The sequence below is a fragment of the Bidens hawaiensis genome, unplaced genomic scaffold, assembly GCF_021521415.1.
Source record: "Bidens hawaiensis isolate Kalapana, Puna unplaced genomic scaffold, B.hawaiensis_p1.1 tig00027358_1, whole genome shotgun sequence".
NCBI classification, from domain to species: domain Eukaryota; kingdom Viridiplantae; phylum Streptophyta; class Magnoliopsida; order Asterales; family Asteraceae; genus Bidens; species Bidens hawaiensis.
The window spans coordinates 109,781-131,472 of record NW_027494436.1 but is presented as its reverse complement, the minus strand read 5'-3'; the positions used below and the strand labels follow the sequence as shown (position 1 = coordinate 131,472).

The window sequence follows — 21,692 nt, the reverse complement described above, 5'->3', positions numbered from 1 at the left end:
TTTAGTATTATCATTATTATAATTATAATGTTATACTTTGATTAAAAAACATAATGGTCCATAACTAATTACAGTCAATTTTTTTATTATTACAGGTTAGATCACTTGTCATTCTTGGTACCATTAAGTATGTACCACCAACTCAACAATGGTACTACTTATCTTGCAACACATGTCCAAAAGGGGTTAAAAAGAGCGATACAAAATGCATCAATGATAGATTCAAAGATAAAGACTTCTCTCCAATTAATAGGTATATAAACAAACAGTTATCAAACCCACCATTACTAATCATTAATGAACAACAACATTTTGACATTTTAATTTTATTTTATTTTTTTACTTTTGAAGGTTTAGAATACTTTTATACGAGTACAAGATCCTACTGACATCATTGATTTGACATTATGGGATATGGATGCAGTTAAAATGTTGAAAGTTACTGCCCATGATTTGGTTGACAGATTTATAAAGGTATAATTAAACTAACGAAACGACTAATTTTTAAAAATATAAGTGTCTTATATTTTTACTTATTAATTGTTTTTATTACAGGGTGTTGATTCCAAACCATTTCCTGCTGTTTTGAACACTTTATTGGGGAAGAAGTACGCTTTCAAGATTGATATCAAGAAATATAATGTGGATAGACAAGAAAAGTTTTTGGGTATTATCAAATTTTCTGATGATGAGAATATAATTTCCGCTCTAGAGCAAAAGTTTAACCTAGACCAGGTAAATTTCATTCTTATATAACTAATCTAATTTAATATTTATAATTAAATAACCAACTCCCTTATTCTAAACAGAGTGACTTGTCGGGCTCCATGCATCTGACAACAGGAGATAGCATTTCTCAAGATACCGTTAATATGAAGGTGCCCTTTCATTGTTTGGACAAATTATTTATATATTTAATCCTTAAGAATTTTAATTAACAAATTCGTTTACTGTTTTCTTATACTAGGACTCTTTGTCGTTCACCGGTGATAATACAACACCCGAGTCAACAAGCATCTCTGCTGTTGTGTCCTCAAGTAATCTAAAGCGTAATTTGGTTGAAGTGTATGACGATGATGAGTTGGAACCAAGCAATTCAGGAACAAAAGGACCGCCAAAGTCTTTAAAATGTGATAAAGAAGATGGTAAGCTTGGAAATCTATTGATTCCGAAAAAGGAAAAATAATCCGTGGGTTAAATTTTTAAGACACTTATCATTTGCTTTTGGATGTCATTTGCTTTTGGATGTTTGGTTTGATTGTTTTTAAGAAAATTGTCATTTGCTTTTGGATTGTTTGGTATGATGGTTTTTAAGACAATTATCATTTTGATTTTGGATTTTGGATGCTTCGTATGATGATTTTTAACACAATTATAATATGGTTTTTGGATGTTTGTCGAAATCATTTATAAATTTCATATGATTTTTATTTATATAAAGTTGGTTTATTTAAGTGTAATATCATATTACTATCAATAAATCAAAACATACAAATGGAGTATAACCCGTCAATGTTGCACTTCACCTTAAAAGGCAATCGTATGTTGAGTACAATAAAATCAAAGCTATATGATATCGTGGGAAACCATATACATATATGGTTCAAATGAAAGCCAAATACGGTTCAAATTAGACGTGCACAAAAAAACCGGTTCCGGAACCTAACTGGTGGAACCGGTTCCAGTTCCAACCCGGTTGGTACAATACCCGGTTTGGGTATTTTTGTACCCGAAAATCGTACCCGGTTCTCCTATTTGTATGTCAGTATCAGTTCCAACCCGGTTCCTACCCGGTTCTTAATTGGAACCGGTTCGGTTCGTACCTGGAAAAACCGGTTCGTACGGGTTTTTTTTGAAGGGTCAAACAAAAGTCAAACTAGCCGTTGGAACCGGTTCCAACGGTAATATAGCCGTTGGAACCGGTTTTTTAGACACCAATTAGCCGTTGGAACCGGTTCCAATGGTAATATAGCCGTTGGAACCGGTTTTTGAGACAATAGATCCGTTGGAACCGGTTCCAACGGTAATATAGCCGTTGGAACCGGTTTTTGATGCCCAAACCTATATATAACTTGTTTCCACCACTTGTTTCACCACCAAACTCAAAAACAAACTAAAATACTACTCCTTTAGCAAACCCGTTCCTTTACCCGACCATCCAACTAAATATTATTATGGCACCCATCAAAAAAACTAACAAGAAGGCTAAGAAGAGTGCTTTTGTTGCCCCCGTTCCTGTTACGAAGGACCCAAGGGTTATTACGGTAGTCAACCATAACCGCAACCAAGACATATGGAAGAATTGGGATTTGATTGTGGATGACGAAGGTTATCAAAAGGCTCGTTGCAAACTATGTGGTTCAATATTAAAGCACGATTCCAACTCTACTTTGGGAAAGCACATCGAGAAGCCATATTGCAAGGCGTTGAAAGGGATTGGCACGACCGATCAAATTGACTTGGGTAAAGGTGGTACACTATTTCGTTACAACACGACTCAAGTTCAACGGTCGACGAAATTCGCAATATTAATTTGTTGGCTTGGTGGAAAGGTAAACAAAACGAATTTCCCATTCTTTCCGCCATGGCTCGTGATTTGCTTGCCGTACAAGCCTCAACGGTTGCTTCCGAATCGGTTTTTTCTCTTAGTGGGAGGGTGTTATCTATGCGAAGAACAAAACTAACTCCCGAGTCTCTAGAGGTTTGCATTTGCCTAAAAGACCATTTGGATGCGGTGGATCGTGTACAACACAAGGCGAACTTTGAAGACGAAATACCAATAGAGCGTCATATTCATGATGAGGAGGCGGAGGACAGGGTTTCTTCCGATAACGAAGACGAGGGTGAAGACGAGAATGAAGACGAAGAAGAGTTGTAATTATTTGTTTTGGTAAAATTATTTGTAACTTGTTCAACTAATATTTAGTTTTGATTTGTTTTATTATAATTACTTTTGTTACTCATGATTAATTTTTGTTACTTTTTTAATAACGACGAACATTTTATTTATTTAAAAAATAACTATTACAAACATTATTAAAACATAAACGATACTAAACATAACAACTAAAACATAAAAAACAAAGTCCGTCGTTTTAATCCGGGAATACTTATTTTTGGGTTGTAGAGCCGGACGACTCTCCCACTTCCGTTTTTTTAGCTTCCAACCTTCTTTTCTCTCGACAATACTTATTCGTATGTTTTCGTAATGTCGAGTTGGACCCTGCTTTAAGAAACTTCGAGCAATATTTGCAACGTGCCAACTCATGTGAGTCGGTCATGAGACACAAATCGTAATGAACCCAAACATCGGGGCATCTTGTTGTTTCGATCACCATAACAACGTCATCATTAGTTGCCATTTGTTGTCGGTTTAAGGTTAATTGTGGTTTGGAGTGTGTTTTATAGTTTTGGAATTGGTTTAACAAGTACACAAACAAACCTTGCTATTTATAGTAAGAAAATAACCTATTTGTAGTTAAAAAACCGGTTCCAACGGTCAAAAACGGCTATATAGCCGTTGGAACCGGTTCCTAACGACTATAATATTTAAATTCCAAAAAAAACCGGTGGAACCGGTTTTTACGTAAAAACCGGTTCCGGTTCATACCCTACCCGGTTCTTAAAAGTTAGCATATCTGGGCATCGGTTCGGGTCGGGAACCGAACCGGTTCTTGATTGGAACCGGTCCCATTTTACAACCCGGTGTGAAAAAACCGGTTTCGAACCGGTTCGGGTTTTCCAGTTGAACCCGATTTGTGCACGTCTAGTTAAAATGGCATAAGTGTAAGTGCATATGTCTGCGTAATAGGTAGCTATTAACAAGCAAATGGCTGAAATCATTTTTCAAGCGCTTCAATGTCAAAACATATAACATTTCAAAATTAAATTAAATTACCTAATATTTTTATCGTGAAACTACATTGCACTTGAAAGCACATGGCTGAAACCAAGTTTCAACTACTAATCTATTTAGATACTACACCATATTTCGTCTATTTTACTTACACCGTTGGACCCTTCTTCACAATCCTATCGGTGTTGATCATGGGTTTTTGCAGGACCTGCAGAAGCGGAATAAACGAGCCATTTTTGGGGCTTGTCAAACCCGCCCATCACGTATGCCCTTCTGGTCAAACCGAGGTTTTCGAAATGAGAATTAAGAACCGAAACTTCCTCGGTGAAGCTGCGGTGCGGGTAGGATTGAGAACCGGGACAATGAGAGATAATGATTATGCAAGCTTCACGTGGTTCCACAAGTTTTGATAACCATCTTGTATGGGAAAATAAACAGACTAGACTCGGATATAACATACGAGTCAAGATAATCGTTCGATAGTGAGGAAACGATTGTGCATTCAGCAGGGTTTAAGATTTCATCAATTTGGGCTTTTGACAGTGCCCGGAGACCTAGACCTTGAGGGTCAACAAAGATGTTGGGCTCGAAGAAAGTGATTTCGAGCGGTTTTGATGAACCTTCAAAACCGATTGTAGACATTACTCTTAGCATAATTTGAAACTAACAGAGTCTACTCTTATGCTTTTCTTGATATGATTATAGTTCCATGATTTAGAAAATAACTTTTTCGCAAGTTGTTTGCAGGAATGCTTCACAATACTTATATTATCATCCCTAAGTTTTGCTGGACCAGTAAATTTCTAAAACAAGACATTTTCGTCTATTCTACTAACACCGTTGGACTCTTCTTCACAATCCTATCGGTGTTGATTTATCATTGTCGACCTACAACATAAAATTCCAAACTTTCACAAATTTATCACAAACATTAAAAATTTATAATTGACATAATACAATAAAATATCCAACTACAATTTGGTTAAATCGTGGTTATCTATTTTAATTAAATATTATAAACATTAAATAGATAAACATATCTTTTGAAAACACATATATAAAACAAAAATATTATAGCTTCATAACATATGATGGATACCAATTCAAAACTGCCAGCCTATTTTAATATGCTAATCCAAAGACTCAAGTCGCTCTGTTTTTCATAATTTGTGTCCCCGCCATTCATAATTTAAACCCTAATTTCCTCTTTGATGGCTTTTACAAAGTAATAAAAAATAAAACACTTTATAGCCATTTAAGTGATCGATTGGGGGGTGAATTACCATATTGTATTTGTTGGATTTTCCAATATAGTCTTGATCAGCTATTGATAATCATTGTGCTAATTCCTATTCTGCGTCTAAGGTGTTTCTCAATCTGGTTTGATTATGTTTGTTTTCAATTATGTTGCATAAGATTTACTTTCTAAATACCTATGTACATGAATTATATATTTTCTGAATAGAACATTGTTTGTTTATGTGTTTTCCATTTAGATATCAATTGACAGAAGCTATTGTAAAGAAATGCGAAAAAGAAGAAAAATTCTTAACGACAACAAAAGGAACAGGGCCGGCTTTGTAAAACAACATTCTTCTCATCCAGCTTTGCATACAACACAACAAACAATTAGCTGTAAGTTCTTAATAATTTTTAACATTTACAGTTATAAGTCCTTTTCTTTTACTTTTAAAGTATTGCCTTATAATATTCTATGACTTTCAAAGTATTTCATTATAATATATAATAATAACAATGTTGTATACTTGTGTTTTTATTTCAGCTGATCGAGCAGATCAATGCAGTTTGATATCATCGAACTCAACGAAGCACGCTCCGTTTGATAAAGAAAATGTCAACTCACACCAATGTTTAACACATCCTCAAAAAAATTGCAGTTCTTCCTCTCCCATTATAAACATTTCAAGTCCATTGAGTAACATTACCAATGGTAAGATTTTATTTATTTTTGAAAATATTTTACATAAATAAACATAATTCAGATTGATATACTTTACTTTTCTTATTAGATTCATAATTCAGCTAATATTATTTGTAGTTACTTACAATAAGAACAATACACCACAAACCTCAACACCGAGAATATCAACACTGTCATTGTTTTCTAATGACGGGACATCATCGAGTACATCCCCATTCACTACAAACTGCTCTTTTACAAAAATACCTTCCGGAAAACGAAGGCTAACAAGGAATACAATAAGCGTTTGTGACATACCTACCTTTGATTTGACAGAAGAAGAGTTTCGTGGTCAAGAATTTGTTAAAGATATTTTCAAAGGAATCTCAAAAGGTTTTATATGAATTCAATTACCCAATCTATTTCATTATAATAAAGTGATTACATAATACTAACTGTATAAAATATCATATATAAAATTTTTATGATTTAAACAGATTACTTGGATTATGGTGATCAAAGTGTTATATGTGAGATGTGTCATGCAAAATTGTGGAAAGACGAAGCCAAAAGGGGACGTAGACCAAGTGGTAACAGAGTTTATTTCCTTTGTTGTTCCTATGGGAAGGTCTAACTTCCAAAATTAAAGAAACCGCCAGCAGATTACATCAGTCTTTTTAGTGGATCCGATGCTAAGAGCAAATTCTTCTTGAAGAATATCCGGCGCTACAATTCAATGTTCTCATTTACATCTATGGGTGGTAAAATTGACAAGTCAATTAATAAAGGTAACGCTCCATTTATTTTCAGACTGAGTGGTCAAAATTATCATAGAATTGGAAGTCTTCTACCAGCAACCGATTCCAAACCAAAGTTTGCTCAACTATACATATATGATACAGATAATGAAGTCTCTAATCGACAAAGCATTTTTGAGTATGTATTCATGCAACACGTTCAGTTATTTATCAAAATTTATAACACGCTATCAGTTATCATAATTTGATATTACATATATTAATAATAATTTTTCTTTAACTTTTTTAGTCAATATGGTAATGACTACTCATCAACTTCAAATGCGCTTGATGTTCAAATTATAAAACAGTTAAAGCACATGCTAGATACGCATAATCAGTTGGTTAAATGCTATCGAATGGCAAGAGATTGTTTTTCTGAAAATCCAGTTGTTGACTTGAAGCTACGCCTTATTGGTAAAAGGGAGAACGATGCAAGGACTTATAACTTACCAACTGCTTCAGAAATTGCTGCCTTGATTGTTGGAGACATTGGTGATTGTATAGATAATCGTGACATAATTGTAAAAACTCAAGAAGAAAATCTACAAACGATAAGCAAACTTCATCCTTCGTACCTTGGCCTTCAATATCCATTGATACATATATATGGCGAAGATAATTATACGGTCAACATTCTTCACCGGGGTATTGACGAAGATTCTAATGCCAGGCGGAAAAAAACAACGATGAGAGAATATTTTGCTTACCGAATTCAAGACAGAGACGATGAATTTTCTACTACTCTAAATAGAAGGAGGTTGTATAAACAACAGTTAGTTGATGGTTATACGATGATAGAAAGTGAGCGGCTCTATTTCATTCGAAGAGAGCAGAAGGTTCTAAGATGTGAGACATTTGAGAAACTAAGAAATATTAAAAACAAAGGAAATAAAGATGTTTCAAATGTTGGAAAACGTGTTATATTACCGTCATCTTTTACCGGTGGTACTCGATACATGATGCAGAACTATTTAGATGCGATGTCTCTCTGTAAGTGGTTTGGATACCCTGATTTTTTCATAACTTTTACATGTAATCCAAATTGGCCAGAAGTGAAAAGGTTTCTTAAAAACACGACGCTTAATTCCGAATAGAGGCCTGATATATTGTGTAGATTGTTTAAAATCAAGTTAGATGCACTGATTAAAGACTTGAAAGAAAAGGAATTGCTCGGAAAAGTTCAAGCAGGTCCGTTACATTTTTTATTCACATATTTTCATTGTAATATATATATATATATGTGTGTGTGTGTGTTTGTGTGTGTTAATGCTATATTATGTTTATTTAACAATAAGCATACTTATTTTATCCTAAATTATATGTAGTTGTTTATACGGTGGAGTTTCAAAAAAGAGGGTTGCCTCATGCGCATATATGCTTATTTATGCATCCAGATAATAAGTTTCCGACAGTTGAATATATTGACCCGCTTATTTGCGCTGAGATTCCGGACAAGAATGAAGACCCTGAATTGTATACTCTTGTAAGCGATTTTATGATCCATGGCCCATGTGGTGCTGATAATATGAAATGTTCATGTATGGTCAATAAAAAGTGCTAAAAAAAATTTCCAAAGAAGTTTCGTGATGAAACTTGTGTTGACAAAAAGGGTTTTCCACAATACAGAAGAAGAGATTCTGGAAATTTTGTTGTCAAGTCTAGTGTAAAGTTGGATAACCGAAGTGTTGTTCCATATAACCAAAAGCTTTTAAGAAAATATCAGGGGCATATCAATGTGTAACGGTGCAATCAGAGTGGATCAATTAAGTACTTGTTTAAATATATTAACAAGGGTCCGGACAGAACAACAGTTGCCGTTGTAAAAAATAGTAACGAAGATGATCAAGACGAAGAAGTGGATGAAATAAAAGAGTACTATGATTGTAGATATCTTTCAGCATGTGAAGCAGCATAGTTTTTTATGGTCAAGATGATGATGTTGAAGATATCCTTGATAAAGATATGGTGGCTTCCACAATGTTCACATCTTGGACGGAGTGTAACCAAATTTATGATGAGGCAAAAGAACTTAATTATATTGAATTTCCCTCTAAATTTGTATGGAAGAAAGAGGGCAAATGCTGGGAACGAAGAAAAGTTGGGTTCTCCATTGGTAGAATTCATTCAGTTTCTCTAGCACTTGGTGAAGCGTATTTTCTAAGAATTCTACTAAACAAAGTCAAAGGTCCAACCTCATTTGAGGACATCCGCACAATAAATGGCGTGGTATGCCCTACATTTAGAGATGCTTGCTATGAGCGTGGCCTATTAGATGATGACATGGAGTATATTGAAGCAATTAAAGAAGCAAGTAATTCCGGTTCAGGCGGTTATCTAAGAAATTTATTTGCGACGATGTTAACGTCTCACTGTCTATCCAGGCCCGATTTTGTTCGGGTAAAAATTTGGGAAATTTTGTCTGATGGTATTTTTTACAATCAACAACGTGCTTTTAAGTCTACAAGTTAGTTAACTTGGTTAAACAATTTAATTTCTTTGCATTTTTTGTATAATAGAATTTATATATACATGTTTCGGATTAAAGTGAGATTTGGATGAACTTGAAACAGGTTTGAGAAAAAAAATGGTTTTTGGCATGTGTTTTAAATGGGGTTGGGTTCAAACCATTTTGGGACAAAGAAAACCCTGGTTTTTCGGCATGTATTTCAAATGGGGTTGGGTTCAAACCGGTTTAAGGGAACAATACTACGACCTTAATTAAAAATTTAAAATACAAAATACACCTTAATTAATGTTGTAACAGCACCCATAATTAATGTTGTAACAATAATTAAAAATTCAAAATACACCTTAATTAATGTTGTAACAGCACCCATAACTTACACACATTTGTAACAAAATTGCTCTATAAAGTGTGTTCACAAGTGATCATGGTTTAGAGGTTGTGGAGCATAGATCGTGTAGGGGTATGGTACTAAACCCGATTTTACGACCCTAAATTTATTATGTTTGGCTTATTTTATTATATGGACTAATACAATGTTATTGGGCTGAGGGGGTTTTGTGGAGGTAACCCTAACTGGGCTAGGCCCATTAGGGTACCATGATGGTGGTCATGAGACTCTCTATATAAGGAGGTCTCCACCTCCTTATTAAAGGGTCATGCTCAATAAGAGCCACCACCACTTTTTTGTGTCTGTAAACAAGAGATCTTTTGGATTTCTTAGCAGTCACCTCCACACCCCCGAAAAACCATTGCAGGTCTCAAGCAGCCGGAGAAGAAGATCAAGGCGTGGTTCGTTCATCTCGAAAATCCGTCAAAACATCGTCATGGATCAGGTTAGATTCATTTCGTGCTTCGACATTGGCGCCATCCGTGGGACGGCAACGAACTACCCTTCGATCTTCATCTCGGCTGTCAGATCTCTCCCAGGAAAAACCCAGATCTGGAAGTTTACAGAAAAAGGCTTCAAGGCTTGTTCTATTAAAGCTCAAAAAGATCCATAGATCTAAAAGAGGCTTCCAGATCTGTGCAAAAACAAACGGCCTGATTCGAATGATCAGGTCTCCGGATCTGTGATGGTTTTAAATCCGCTCCGAGCTTCAGATCTATCTAGATCTAATTTTACAGATCTAGATCTAGATTACAGACCTGGATTTTAGGTTTAAAATTGCAGATCTGACTCTAAAATGGTTTGAACCCAACTAACAGAGTCTACTCTTATGCTTTTCTTGATATGATTATAGTTCCATGATTTAGAAAATAACGTTTTCGCAAGTTGTTTGCAGGAATGCTTCACAATACTTATATTATCATCCCTAAGTTTTGCTGGACCAGTAAATTTCTAAAACAAGACATTTTCGTCTATTCTACTAACACCGTTGGACTCTTCTTCACAATCCTATCGGTGTTGATTTATCATTGTCGACCTACAACATAAAATTCCAAACTTTCACAAATTTATCACAAACATTAAAAATTTATAATTGACATAATACAATAAAATATCCAACTACAATTTGGTTAAATCGTGGTTATCTATTTTAATTAAATATTATAAACATTAAATAGATAAACATATCTTTTGAAAACACATATATAAAACAAAAATATTATAGCTTCATAACATATGATGGATACCAATTCAAAACTGCCAGCCTATTTTAATATGCTAATCCAAAGACTCAAGTCGCTCTGTTTTTCATAATTTGTGTCCCCGCCATTCATAATTTAAACCCTAATTTCCTCTTTGATGGCTTTTACAAAGTAATAAAAAATATAACACTTTATAGCCATTTAAGTGATCGATTGGGGGGTGAATTACCATATTGTATTTGTTGGATTTTCCAATATAGTCTTGATCAGCTATTGATAATCATTGTGCTAATTCCTATTCTGCGTCTAAGGTGTTTCTCAATCTGGTTTGATTATGTTTGTTTTCAATTATGTTGCATAAGATTTACTTTCTAAATACCTATGTACATGAATTATATATTTTCTGAATAGAACATTGTTTGTTTATGTGTTTTCCATTTAGATATCAATTGACAGAAGCTATTGTAAAGAAATGCGAAAAAGAAGAAAAATTCTTAACGACAACAAAAGGAACAGGGCCGGCTTTGTAAAACAACATTCTTCTCATCCAGCTTTGCATACAACACAACAAACAATTAGCTGTAAGTTCTTAATAATTTTTAACATTTACAGTTATAAGTCCTTTTCTTTTACTTTTAAAGTATTGCCTTATAATATTCTATGACTTTCAAAGTATTTCATTATAATATATAATAATAACAATGTTGTATACTTGTGTTTTTATTTCAGCTGATCGAGCAGATCAATGCAGTTTGATATCATCGAACTCAACGAAGCACGCTCCGTTTGATAAAGAAAATGTCAACTCACACCAATGTTTAACACATCCTCAAAAAAATTGCAGTTCTTCCTCTCCCATTATAAACATTTCAAGTCCATTGAGTAACATTACCAATGGTAAGATTTTATTTATTTTTGAAAATATTTTACATAAATAAACATAATTCAGATTGATATACTTTACTTTTCTTATTAGATTCATAATTCAGCTAATATTATTTGTAGTTACTTACAATAAGAACAATACACCACAAACCTCAACACCGAGAATATCAACACTGTCATTGTTTTCTAATGACGGGACATCATCGAGTACATCCCCATTCACTACAAACTGCTCTTTTACAAAAATACCTTCCGGAAAACGAAGGCTAACAAGGAATACAATAAGCGTTTGTGACATACCTACCTTTGATTTGACAGAAGAAGAGTTTCGTGGTCAAGAATTTGTTAAAGATATTTTCAAAGGAATCTCAAAAGGTTTTATATGAATTCAATTACCCAATCTATTTCATTATAATAAAGTGATTACATAATACTAACTGTATAAAATATCATATATAAAATTTTTATGATTTAAACAGATTACTTGGATCATGGTGATCAAAGTGTTATATGTGAGATGTGTCATGCAAAATTGTGGAAAGACGAAGCCAAAAGGGGACGTAGACCAAGTGGTAACAGAGTTTATTTCCTTTGTTGTTCCTATGGGAAGGTCTAACTTCCAAAATTAAAGAAACCGCCAGCAGATTACATCAGTCTTTTTAGTGGATCCGATGCTAAGAGCAAATTCTTCTTGAAGAATATCCGGCGCTACAATTCAATGTTCTCATTTACATCTATGGGTGGTGAAATTGACAAGTCAATTAATAAAGGTAACGCTCCATTTATTTTCAGACTGAGTGGTCAAAATTATCATAGAATTGGAAGTCTTCTACCAGCAACCGATTCCAAACCAAAGTTTGCTCAACTATACATATATGATACAGATAATGAAGTCTCTAATCGACAAAGCATTTTTGAGTATGTATTCATGCAACACGTTCAGTTATTTATCAAAATTTATAACACGCTATCAGTTATCATAATTTGATATTACATATATTAATAATAATTTTTCTTTAACTTTTTTAGTCAATATGGTAATGACTACTCATCAACTTCAAATGCGCTTGATGTTCAAATTATAAAACAGTTAAAGCACATGCTAGATACGCATAATCAGTTGGTTAAATGCTATCGAATGGCAAGAGATTGTTTTTCTGAAAATCCAGTTGTTGACTTGAAGCTACGCCTTATTGGTAAAAGGGAGAACGATGCAAGGACTTATAACTTACCAACTGCTTCAGAAATTGCTGCCTTGATTGTTGGAGACATTGGTGATTGTATAGATAATCGTGACATAATTGTAAAAACTCAAGAAGAAAATCTACAAACGATAAGCAAACTTCATCCTTCGTACCTTGGCCTTCAATATCCATTGATACATATATATGGCGAAGATAATTATACGGTCAACATTCTTCACCGGGGTATTGACGAAGATTCTAATGCCAGGCGGAAAAAAACAACGATGAGAGAATATTTTGCTTACCGAATTCAAGACAGAGACGATGAATTTTCTACTACTCTAAATAGAAGGAGGTTGTATAAACAACAGTTAGTTGATGGTTATACGATGATAGAAAGTGAGCGGCTCTATTTCATTCGAAGAGAGCAGAAGGTTCTAAGATGTGAGACATTTGAGAAACTAAGAAATATTAAAAACAAAGGAAATAAAGATGTTTCAAATGTTGGAAAACGTGTTATATTACCGTCATCTTTTACCGGTGGTACTCGATACATGATGCAGAACTATTTAGATGCGATGTCTCTCTGTAAGTGGTTTGGATACCCTGATTTTTTCATAACTTTTACATGTAATCCAAATTGGCCAGAAGTGAAAAGGTTTCTTAAAAACACGACGCTTAATTCCGAATAGAGGCCTGATATATTGTGTAGATTGTTTAAAATCAAGTTAGATGCACTGATTAAAGACTTGAAAGAAAAGGAATTGCTCGGAAAAGTTCAAGCAGGTCCGTTACATTTTTTATTCACATATTTTCATTGTAATATATATATATATATGTGTGTGTGTGTGTTTGTGTGTGTTAATGCTATATTATGTTTATTTAACAATAAGCATACTTATTTTATCCTAAATTATATGTAGTTGTTTATACGGTGGAGTTTCAAAAAAGAGGGTTGCCTCATGCGCATATATGCTTATTTATGCATCCAGATAATAAGTTTCCGACAGTTGAATATATTGACCCGCTTATTTGCGCTGAGATTCCGGACAAGAATGAAGACCCTGAATTGTATACTCTTGTAAGCGATTTTATGATCCATGGCCCATGTGGTGCTGATAATATGAAATGTTCATGTATGGTCAATAAAAAGTGCTAAAAAAAATTTCCAAAGAAGTTTCGTGATGAAACTTGTGTTGACAAAAAGGGTTTTCCACAATACAGAAGAAGAGATTCTGGAAATTTTGTTGTCAAGTCTAGTGTAAAGTTGGATAACCGAAGTGTTGTTCCATATAACCAAAAGCTTTTAAGAAAATATCAGGGGCATATCAATGTGTAACGGTGCAATCAGAGTGGATCAATTAAGTACTTGTTTAAATATATTAACAAGGGTCCGGACAGAACAACAGTTGCCGTTGTAAAAAATAGTAACGAAGATGATCAAGACGAAGAAGTGGATGAAATGAAAGAGTACTATGATTGTAGATATCTTTCAGCATGTGAAGCAGCATAGTTTTTTATGGTCAAGATGATGATGTTGAAGATATCCTTGATAAAGATATGGTGGCTTCCACAATGTTCACATCTTGGACGGAGTGTAACCAAATTTATGATGAGGCAAAAGAACTTAATTATATTGAATTTCCCTCTAAATTTGTATGGAAGAAAGAGGGCAAATGCTGGGAACGAAGAAAAGTTGGGTTCTCCATTGGTAGAATTCATTCAGTTTCTCTAGCACTTGGTGAAGCGTATTTTCTAAGAATTCTACTAAACAAAGTCAAAGGTCCAACCTCATTTGAGGACATCCGCACAATAAATGGCGTGGTATGCCCTACATTTAGAGATGCTTGCTATGAGCGTGGCCTATTAGATGATGACATGGAGTATATTGAAGCAATTAAAGAAGCAAGTAATTCCGGTTCAGGCGGTTATCTAAGAAATTTATTTGCGACGATGTTAACGTCTCACTGTCTATCCAGGCCCGATTTTGTTCGGGTAAAAATTTGGGAAATTTTGTCTGATGGTATTTTTTACAATCAACAACGTGCTTTTAAGTCTACAAGTTAGTTAACTTGGTTAAACAATTTAATTTCTTTGCATTTTTTGTATAATAGAATTTATATATACATGTTTCGGATTAAAGTGAGATTTGGATGAACTTGAAACAGGTTTGAGAAAAAAAATGGTTTTTGGCATGTGTTTTAAATGGGGTTGGGTTCAAACCATTTTGGGACAAAGAAAACCCTGGTTTTTCGGCATGTATTTCAAATGGGGTTGGGTTCAAACCGGTTTAAGGGAACAATACTACGACCTTAATTAAAAATTTAAAATACAAAATACACCTTAATTAATGTTGTAACAGCACCCATAATTAATGTTGTAACAATAATTAAAAATTCAAAATACACCTTAATTAATGTTGTAACAGCACCCATAACTTACACACATTTGTAACAAAATTGCTCTATAAAGTGTGTTCACAAGTGATCATGGTTTAGAGGTTGTGGAGCATAGATCGTGTAGGGGTATGGTACTAAACCCGATTTTACGACCCTAAATTTATTATGTTTGGCTTATTTTATTATATGGACTAATACAATGTTATTGGGCTGAGGGGGTTTTGTGAAGGTAACCCTAAATGGGCTAGGCCCATTAGGGTACCATGATGGTGGTCATGAGACTCTCTATATAAGGAGGTCTCCACCTCCTTATTAAAGGGTCATGCTCAATAAGAGCCACCACCACTTTTTTGTGTCTGTAAACAAGAGATCTTTTGGATTTCTTAGCAGTCACCTCCACACCCCCGAAAAACCATTGCAGGTCTCAAGCAGCCGGAGAAGAAGATCAAGGCGTGGTTCGTTCATCTCGAAAATCCGTCAAAACATCGTCATGGATCAGGTTAGATTCATTTCGTGCTTCGACATTGGCGCCATCCGTGGGACGGCAACGAACTACCCTTCGATCTTCATCTCGGCTGTCAGATCTCTCCCAGGAAAAACCCAGATCTGGAAATTTACAGAAAAAGGCTTCAAGGCTTGTTCTATTAAAGCTCAAAAAGATCCATAGATCTAAAAGAGGCTTCCAGATCTGTGCAAAAACAAACGGCCTGATTCAAATGATCAGGTCTCCGGATCTGTGATGGTTTTAAATCCGCTCCGAGCTTCAGATCTATCTAGATCTAATTTTACAGATCTAGATCTAGATTACAGACCTGGATTTTAGGTTTAAAATTGCAGATCTGACTCTAAAAGTGCAGATCCAGAAATTACCAGACTTCCGCCGCCATGTACGCGCGCCCGCGGATTCTCACTTTGCAGCCATGCATGTGCCTACGCGGGAACCACCACGTGGTTTTCGCGCAAAAGACCTCCACCATGTGGGTTTTGCGCAGAAGACTGCCACCACGCATGCTCGCCAGCGGGTCACCATTCCGCCGACATGCGTGAGCGCCCGTGGAAACCACCGCGGAAACCACAATGTGGGATTTGCGCAAGATACCTCCGCCATGCACGCGCACTCGCGAGTCACCACTCCATCGCCGTGCATGCGCGCATCAGGCCTCGCGCCAAACTTAAAGGTTGGGAATCCTCATAATATCCCATATGGCTACGCGCCAAACTTAAATGTTGGGAATCCTCATAATATCCCATATGGCTACGCGCCAAACTTAAAGGTTGGGAATCCTCATAATATCCCATATGGCTACGCGCCAAACTTAAAGGTTGGGAATCCTCATAATATCCCATATGGCTACGCGCCAAACTTAAAGGTTGGGAATCCTCATAATATCCCATATGGCTACGCGCCAAACTTAAAGGTTGGGAATCCTCATAATATCCCATATGGCTACGCGCCAAACTTAAAGGTTGGGAATCCTCATAATATCCCATATGGCTACGCGCCAAACTTAAAGGTTGGGAATCCTCATAATATCCCATATGGCTACGCGCCAAACTTGAAGGTTGGGAATCCTCATAATATCCCATATGGCTACGCGCCATACTTGAAGGTTGGGAATCCTCATAATATCCCATGTGGCTACACGCCATACATAAAGGTTGGGAATCCTCATAATATCCCATACGGCTACACGCCATACTTAAAGGTTGGGAATCCTCATAAACCCATACGGCTTCGCGCCGAATACAAGACCGAGCGCGGCTCCGCTCCGTTCAACATGCACACCACCATGATGCTTGAACGCAGTCGCATATCATACGCTCACGCATCACATATGCTCACGCATATTACATATGCTTACGCACCACATGCTCACACATCACAGTCTACGCGCATGCGCACGCAACATCTGCGCATGGCGCATGACATAAAGTCTACGCGCACGCGCATGCAACATCTGCGCGTGGCGCGGGACATAAAGTCTACGCGCACGCGCACGCAACATCTGTGCGTGGCGCGGGACGTAAAGTCTACGCGCACGCGCATGCAACATCTGTGCGTGGCGCATAACACAAGCCAGAGCCTATGCGCACGCGCACGCAACATCTGCGCGTGGCGCATAACACAAGCCAGAGCCTATGCGCACGCGCACGCAACATCTGCGCGTGGCGCATAACACAAGCCAGAGCCTATGCGCACGCGCACGCAACATCTGCGCGTGGCGCATAACACAAGCCAGAGCCTATGCGCACGCGCACGCAACATCTGCGCGTGGCGCATAACACAAGCCAGAGCCTATGCGCACGCGCACGCAACATCTGCGCGTGGCGCATAACACAAGCCAGAGCCTATGCGCACGCGCACGCAACATCTGCGCGTGGCGCATAACACAAGCCAGAGCCTATGCGCACGCGCACGCAACATCTGCGCGCGTCGCATGACGCACAGTCTACGCGCACGCGCAAACTCCATTATTATTATAGCTCGTAAGTCGCCTCACGCGCAAGCTTTATTATTCTCATAGCTCGTAAGTCGCCTCACGCGCAAGCTTTATTATTCTCATAGCTCGTAAGCCGCAACTCGCGCAAGCTTCATTATTATTATAGCTCGTAAGCCGCAACTCGCGCAAGCTCTATTATTATAGCTCATAAGCCGCCTCACGCGCAAGCTTTATTATTCTCATAGCTCGTAAGCCGCAACTCGCGCAAGCTTCATCATTATTCTCATAGCTCGTAAGCCGCAACTCGCGCAAACTCCATTATTATTATAGCTCGTAAGTCGCCTCACGCGCAAGCTTTATTATTATTATAGCTCGTAAGTCGCCTCACGCGCAAGCTTTATTATTCTCATAGCTCGTGAGCCGCAACTCGCGCAAGCTTCATTATTATTCTCATAGCTCGTAAGCCGCAACTCGCGCAAGCTTCATTATTATTCTCATAGCTCGTAAGCCGCAACTCGCGCAAACTCCATTATTATTATAGCTCGTAAGTCGCCTCACGCGCAAGCTTTATTATTATTATAGCTCGTAAGTCGCCTCACGCGCAAGCTTTATTATTCTTATAGCTCATAAGTCGCCTTGCGCGCAGGCTTAATTATTCTTATAGCTCGTAAGTCGCCTCGCGCGCAGTTTTTTATTATTATTCTTATAGATCCGTAAGTCGCCTCGCGCACAGGCTTTATTATTCTCAGATCCGTAAGTCGCCTCGCGCGCAGGCTTTATTATTCTCATAACTCGTAAGCTGCCTCGCGCGCAAGTTATGTTACATCATTATCGAGATGCGCGCTCCATCTTTTATCAGGCCTCGCGCCACTATGATGCGTGCTATATCTTATTTATGACAGGGCACCATCATTATCATAAGGACCGCAACATGTCACCATCATGGGGAAAACCTCCCGAAACTCAGACAATAAAGACAAGGCTGAAGGAAAGGGAAAAAACCGCCCCATGACCTAACACACCTCATAAAGTCCAGCGCTCCACCTAGACGCTTGCGTTCCCAGGAGCAACGCTGGACTTGGGGGGCTTGTAGGGGTATGGTACTAAACCCGGTTTTACGACCCTAAATTTATTATGTTTGGCTTATTTTATTATATGGACTAATACAATGTTATTGGGCTGAGGGGGTTTTGTGGAGGTAACCCTAACTGGGCTAGGCCCATTAGGGTACCATGATGGTGGCCATGAGACTCTCTATATAAGGAGGTCTCCACCTCCTTATTAAAGGGTCATGCTCAATAAGAGCCACCACCACTTTTTTTTGTCTGTAAACAAGAGATCTTTTGGATTTCTTAGCAGTCACCTCCACACCCCCGAAAAACCATTGCAGGTCTCAAGCAGCCGGAGAAGAAGATCAAGGCGTGGTTCGTTCATCTCGAAAATCCGTCAAAACATCGTCATGGATCAGGTTAGATTCATTTCGTGCTTCGACATATCGCAACATGTAAATTGACAAGTCAATTAATAAAGGTAACATTCCGTTTTTTTCAGACTGACCGGTATATAAACTTGCGATTTGGGTCAGGTCCTAACCGTTTTTTTTGTTGCAGCCACCACTCATGTTATAAACCGGGTTGGCAGGCCCAAACCGTTTTATTTTTACACCTCTACTTTAACATAACTACATCCATTCCAAGTTGCTGAACCAACGAACTTTATCAGCCCACAAATGTATCCAGATCCAAGCCCACTCAGTTACAAAGAAATTATTATTAGCACAATTATTATTAACTTAATAACCAAAACATGTTATTTTTATCTAATTGAAATAAGATTTATATTTTAACAATATGCCAATTCTTTTATAAGACCATAATTGGACAGGCTGGTGAAATACATTATAATTTAATAATTTACACACATACCTTATGTATATGGATTTGTTGCAACTGTTCTTTTTGAATTCCTTTTTGTATAATATAATTTATTGACAGATCTAACACTAAAGTTATAATTTTGTGTTTTTTCCTATACAGATTTATCACTTACCGAAGAATAAATAAAGAACTTGACGTTGTATGAGATTGAAAAACTATTACTACAGAATGCTTCAACACTACGAAACTTTGAAACCATGCCTTTCCCTGATGAGCATTCTGTATCTACCTCTAACAATCTTTTGATCAACGAAGAGCTAAATTATGAACCGCAAGATCTTCAAAACGAGTATGACAATTATTTTGTTTCATTGACTAAAGAACAAAGATGTATTTTCCTTGAAATAACGAAAGCTGTTGAAATAAATAAAGGAGGTGTTTTTTTTATTTATGGTTATGGTGGAACTGGAAAAACGTTTCTATGGAAGACATTATCTGCAAGCATAAGATCCAATGGTCAGATTGTATTAAATGTTGCTTCTAGCGGAATTGCATCTTTGTTATTGACAGGAGGTAGGACGGCACACTCTAGATTTCATATTCCGATAAACCTGAATGAAGATTCTACTTGTACTATAAAGCCAGGAACCGATGATGCCCAACTTGTAAGTGAAGCCAGATTAATAATATGGGATGAGGCACCAATGATTCATAAACATGCATTTGAAGCACTAGATAAGACTTTAAAAGACGTACTGAACTGTAATACATTGCCATTTGGTGCTAAAGTAATTGTTTTTGGAGGTGCTTTCAGGCAAATTTTACCAGTTGTTCAAAACGGAAGTAGACAAGACATAGTTAATTCTTCCTTAAGTTCGTCATACTTATGGTCAGAATGCAAAGTCTTAAGACTTACTAAAAATATGAGGTTGCATGTAGTCGGTGATTCTTCTAAAATGGAACAAACCAAGTTGTTTGCTCAATGGTTGTTGGATTTAGGTGAAGTAAAAGTTGGTGGAAGCAATGACGGGGAAGCAATTATTGAAATACCTGATGATCTTCTCATTAAAGATTCTTTGGATCCTGTTTCTGATCTAATTAACTTTGTTTACCCTTCTGTTCTATCAAACTACAGGCAACCAAATTTCTTTGAAGAGAGAGCACTACTTGCACCTACTAATGAAGTTGTTCAAGAGATCAATGATCGGTTGCTATCAATATTTCCAGGTAATGAATATTTAAGTTCAGATAGTATATGCCAGGAGGAGTATCTTAATGAAAATTTTGATGAATCATTGTACTCACCTGATATTCTAAATGGCCTAAAAATATCTGGTTTGCCGAATCATAAATTAGTGTTAAAGGTTGGGGTTCTGGTTATGCTTTTAAGAAATCTTGATCAGAAAGGTGGGTTATGCGATGGGACTAGACTTCAAGTAACGTCACTAGGGAATCGTGTTATAAAAGCTCAAATTACATCTGAAACTAACATTGGGGAGCCAGTTTTTATACACAGGACATCACTCACACCTACTGACAAAAAAATTCCTTTTAAGTTTTAACGAAGGCAATTTCCACTAGCCGTATGTTTTTCAATGACGATAAATAAGAGTCAAGGATAGTCACTATCCAGAGTGGGTTTGTTTTTGAAGGAGCCAGTTTTTTCGCATGGGCAGTTGTATGTAGCATTATCTCGAGTGAAAAGTAGAGACGGACTAAAACTTTTAATCTTTGACAAGGACGGTAATGTTACCAATACAACTAAAAATGTGGTATACAAGGAGGTATTTAGAGAGTTGTAAAATAAAGTTAAAATTACCTTTTTTTAATGTAATTTGTTCATGTATTGACTTTGTTTGCAATTTATTTTATGGAACACTATATGTTTAAAGGTTTATTTTGAGTTATTCTAATCCAAGTATGTTAGATATGATTCCTATTAAAGTATTGGTTAATTATGTTAGTTTTGATTTAGTGGAATAAATGGGTTTGCACTTGGCAGGTAACCAAAACATGTTTGACCCACATCTACAAATGAACCATTTCAATAATCAGTTTTGACTTTTGTCTAAAACTTGCATTGGAGTTAAAGGATGTTTGAAAAACTGAATTAAAAGTCTTAAATCTTCGGCCCGTGTATTACACGGGTCACTAACCTAGTAAAGTTAATATGGAAAAAGATTTGGATGATGTGAATTTCGTCGAATAAAACAACGAATATCCCCGTCAATTAGAAAATATGTAATCTAATCTCATGCATCTTATTATATTA

The 21,692-nt window shown here is 36.6% G+C and overlaps 1 protein-coding gene across 1 annotated transcript; it reads left to right on the top strand.

Annotated features, from left to right (window-relative positions):
- Positions 1–370: 370 nt before the first annotated feature.
- Positions 371–21,228, top strand: LOC143575397 (uncharacterized). The gene is made up of 5 exons (XM_077059793.1): positions 371–474; positions 556–735; positions 810–878; positions 968–1,145; positions 21,160–21,228. The coding sequence occupies exons 1-5, from the start codon at positions 415–417 to the stop codon at positions 21,165–21,167; spliced, it is 495 nt and encodes a 164-aa protein (XP_076915908.1). The 5' UTR covers positions 371–414; the 3' UTR covers positions 21,168–21,228.
- Positions 21,229–21,692: the final 464 nt, after the last annotated feature.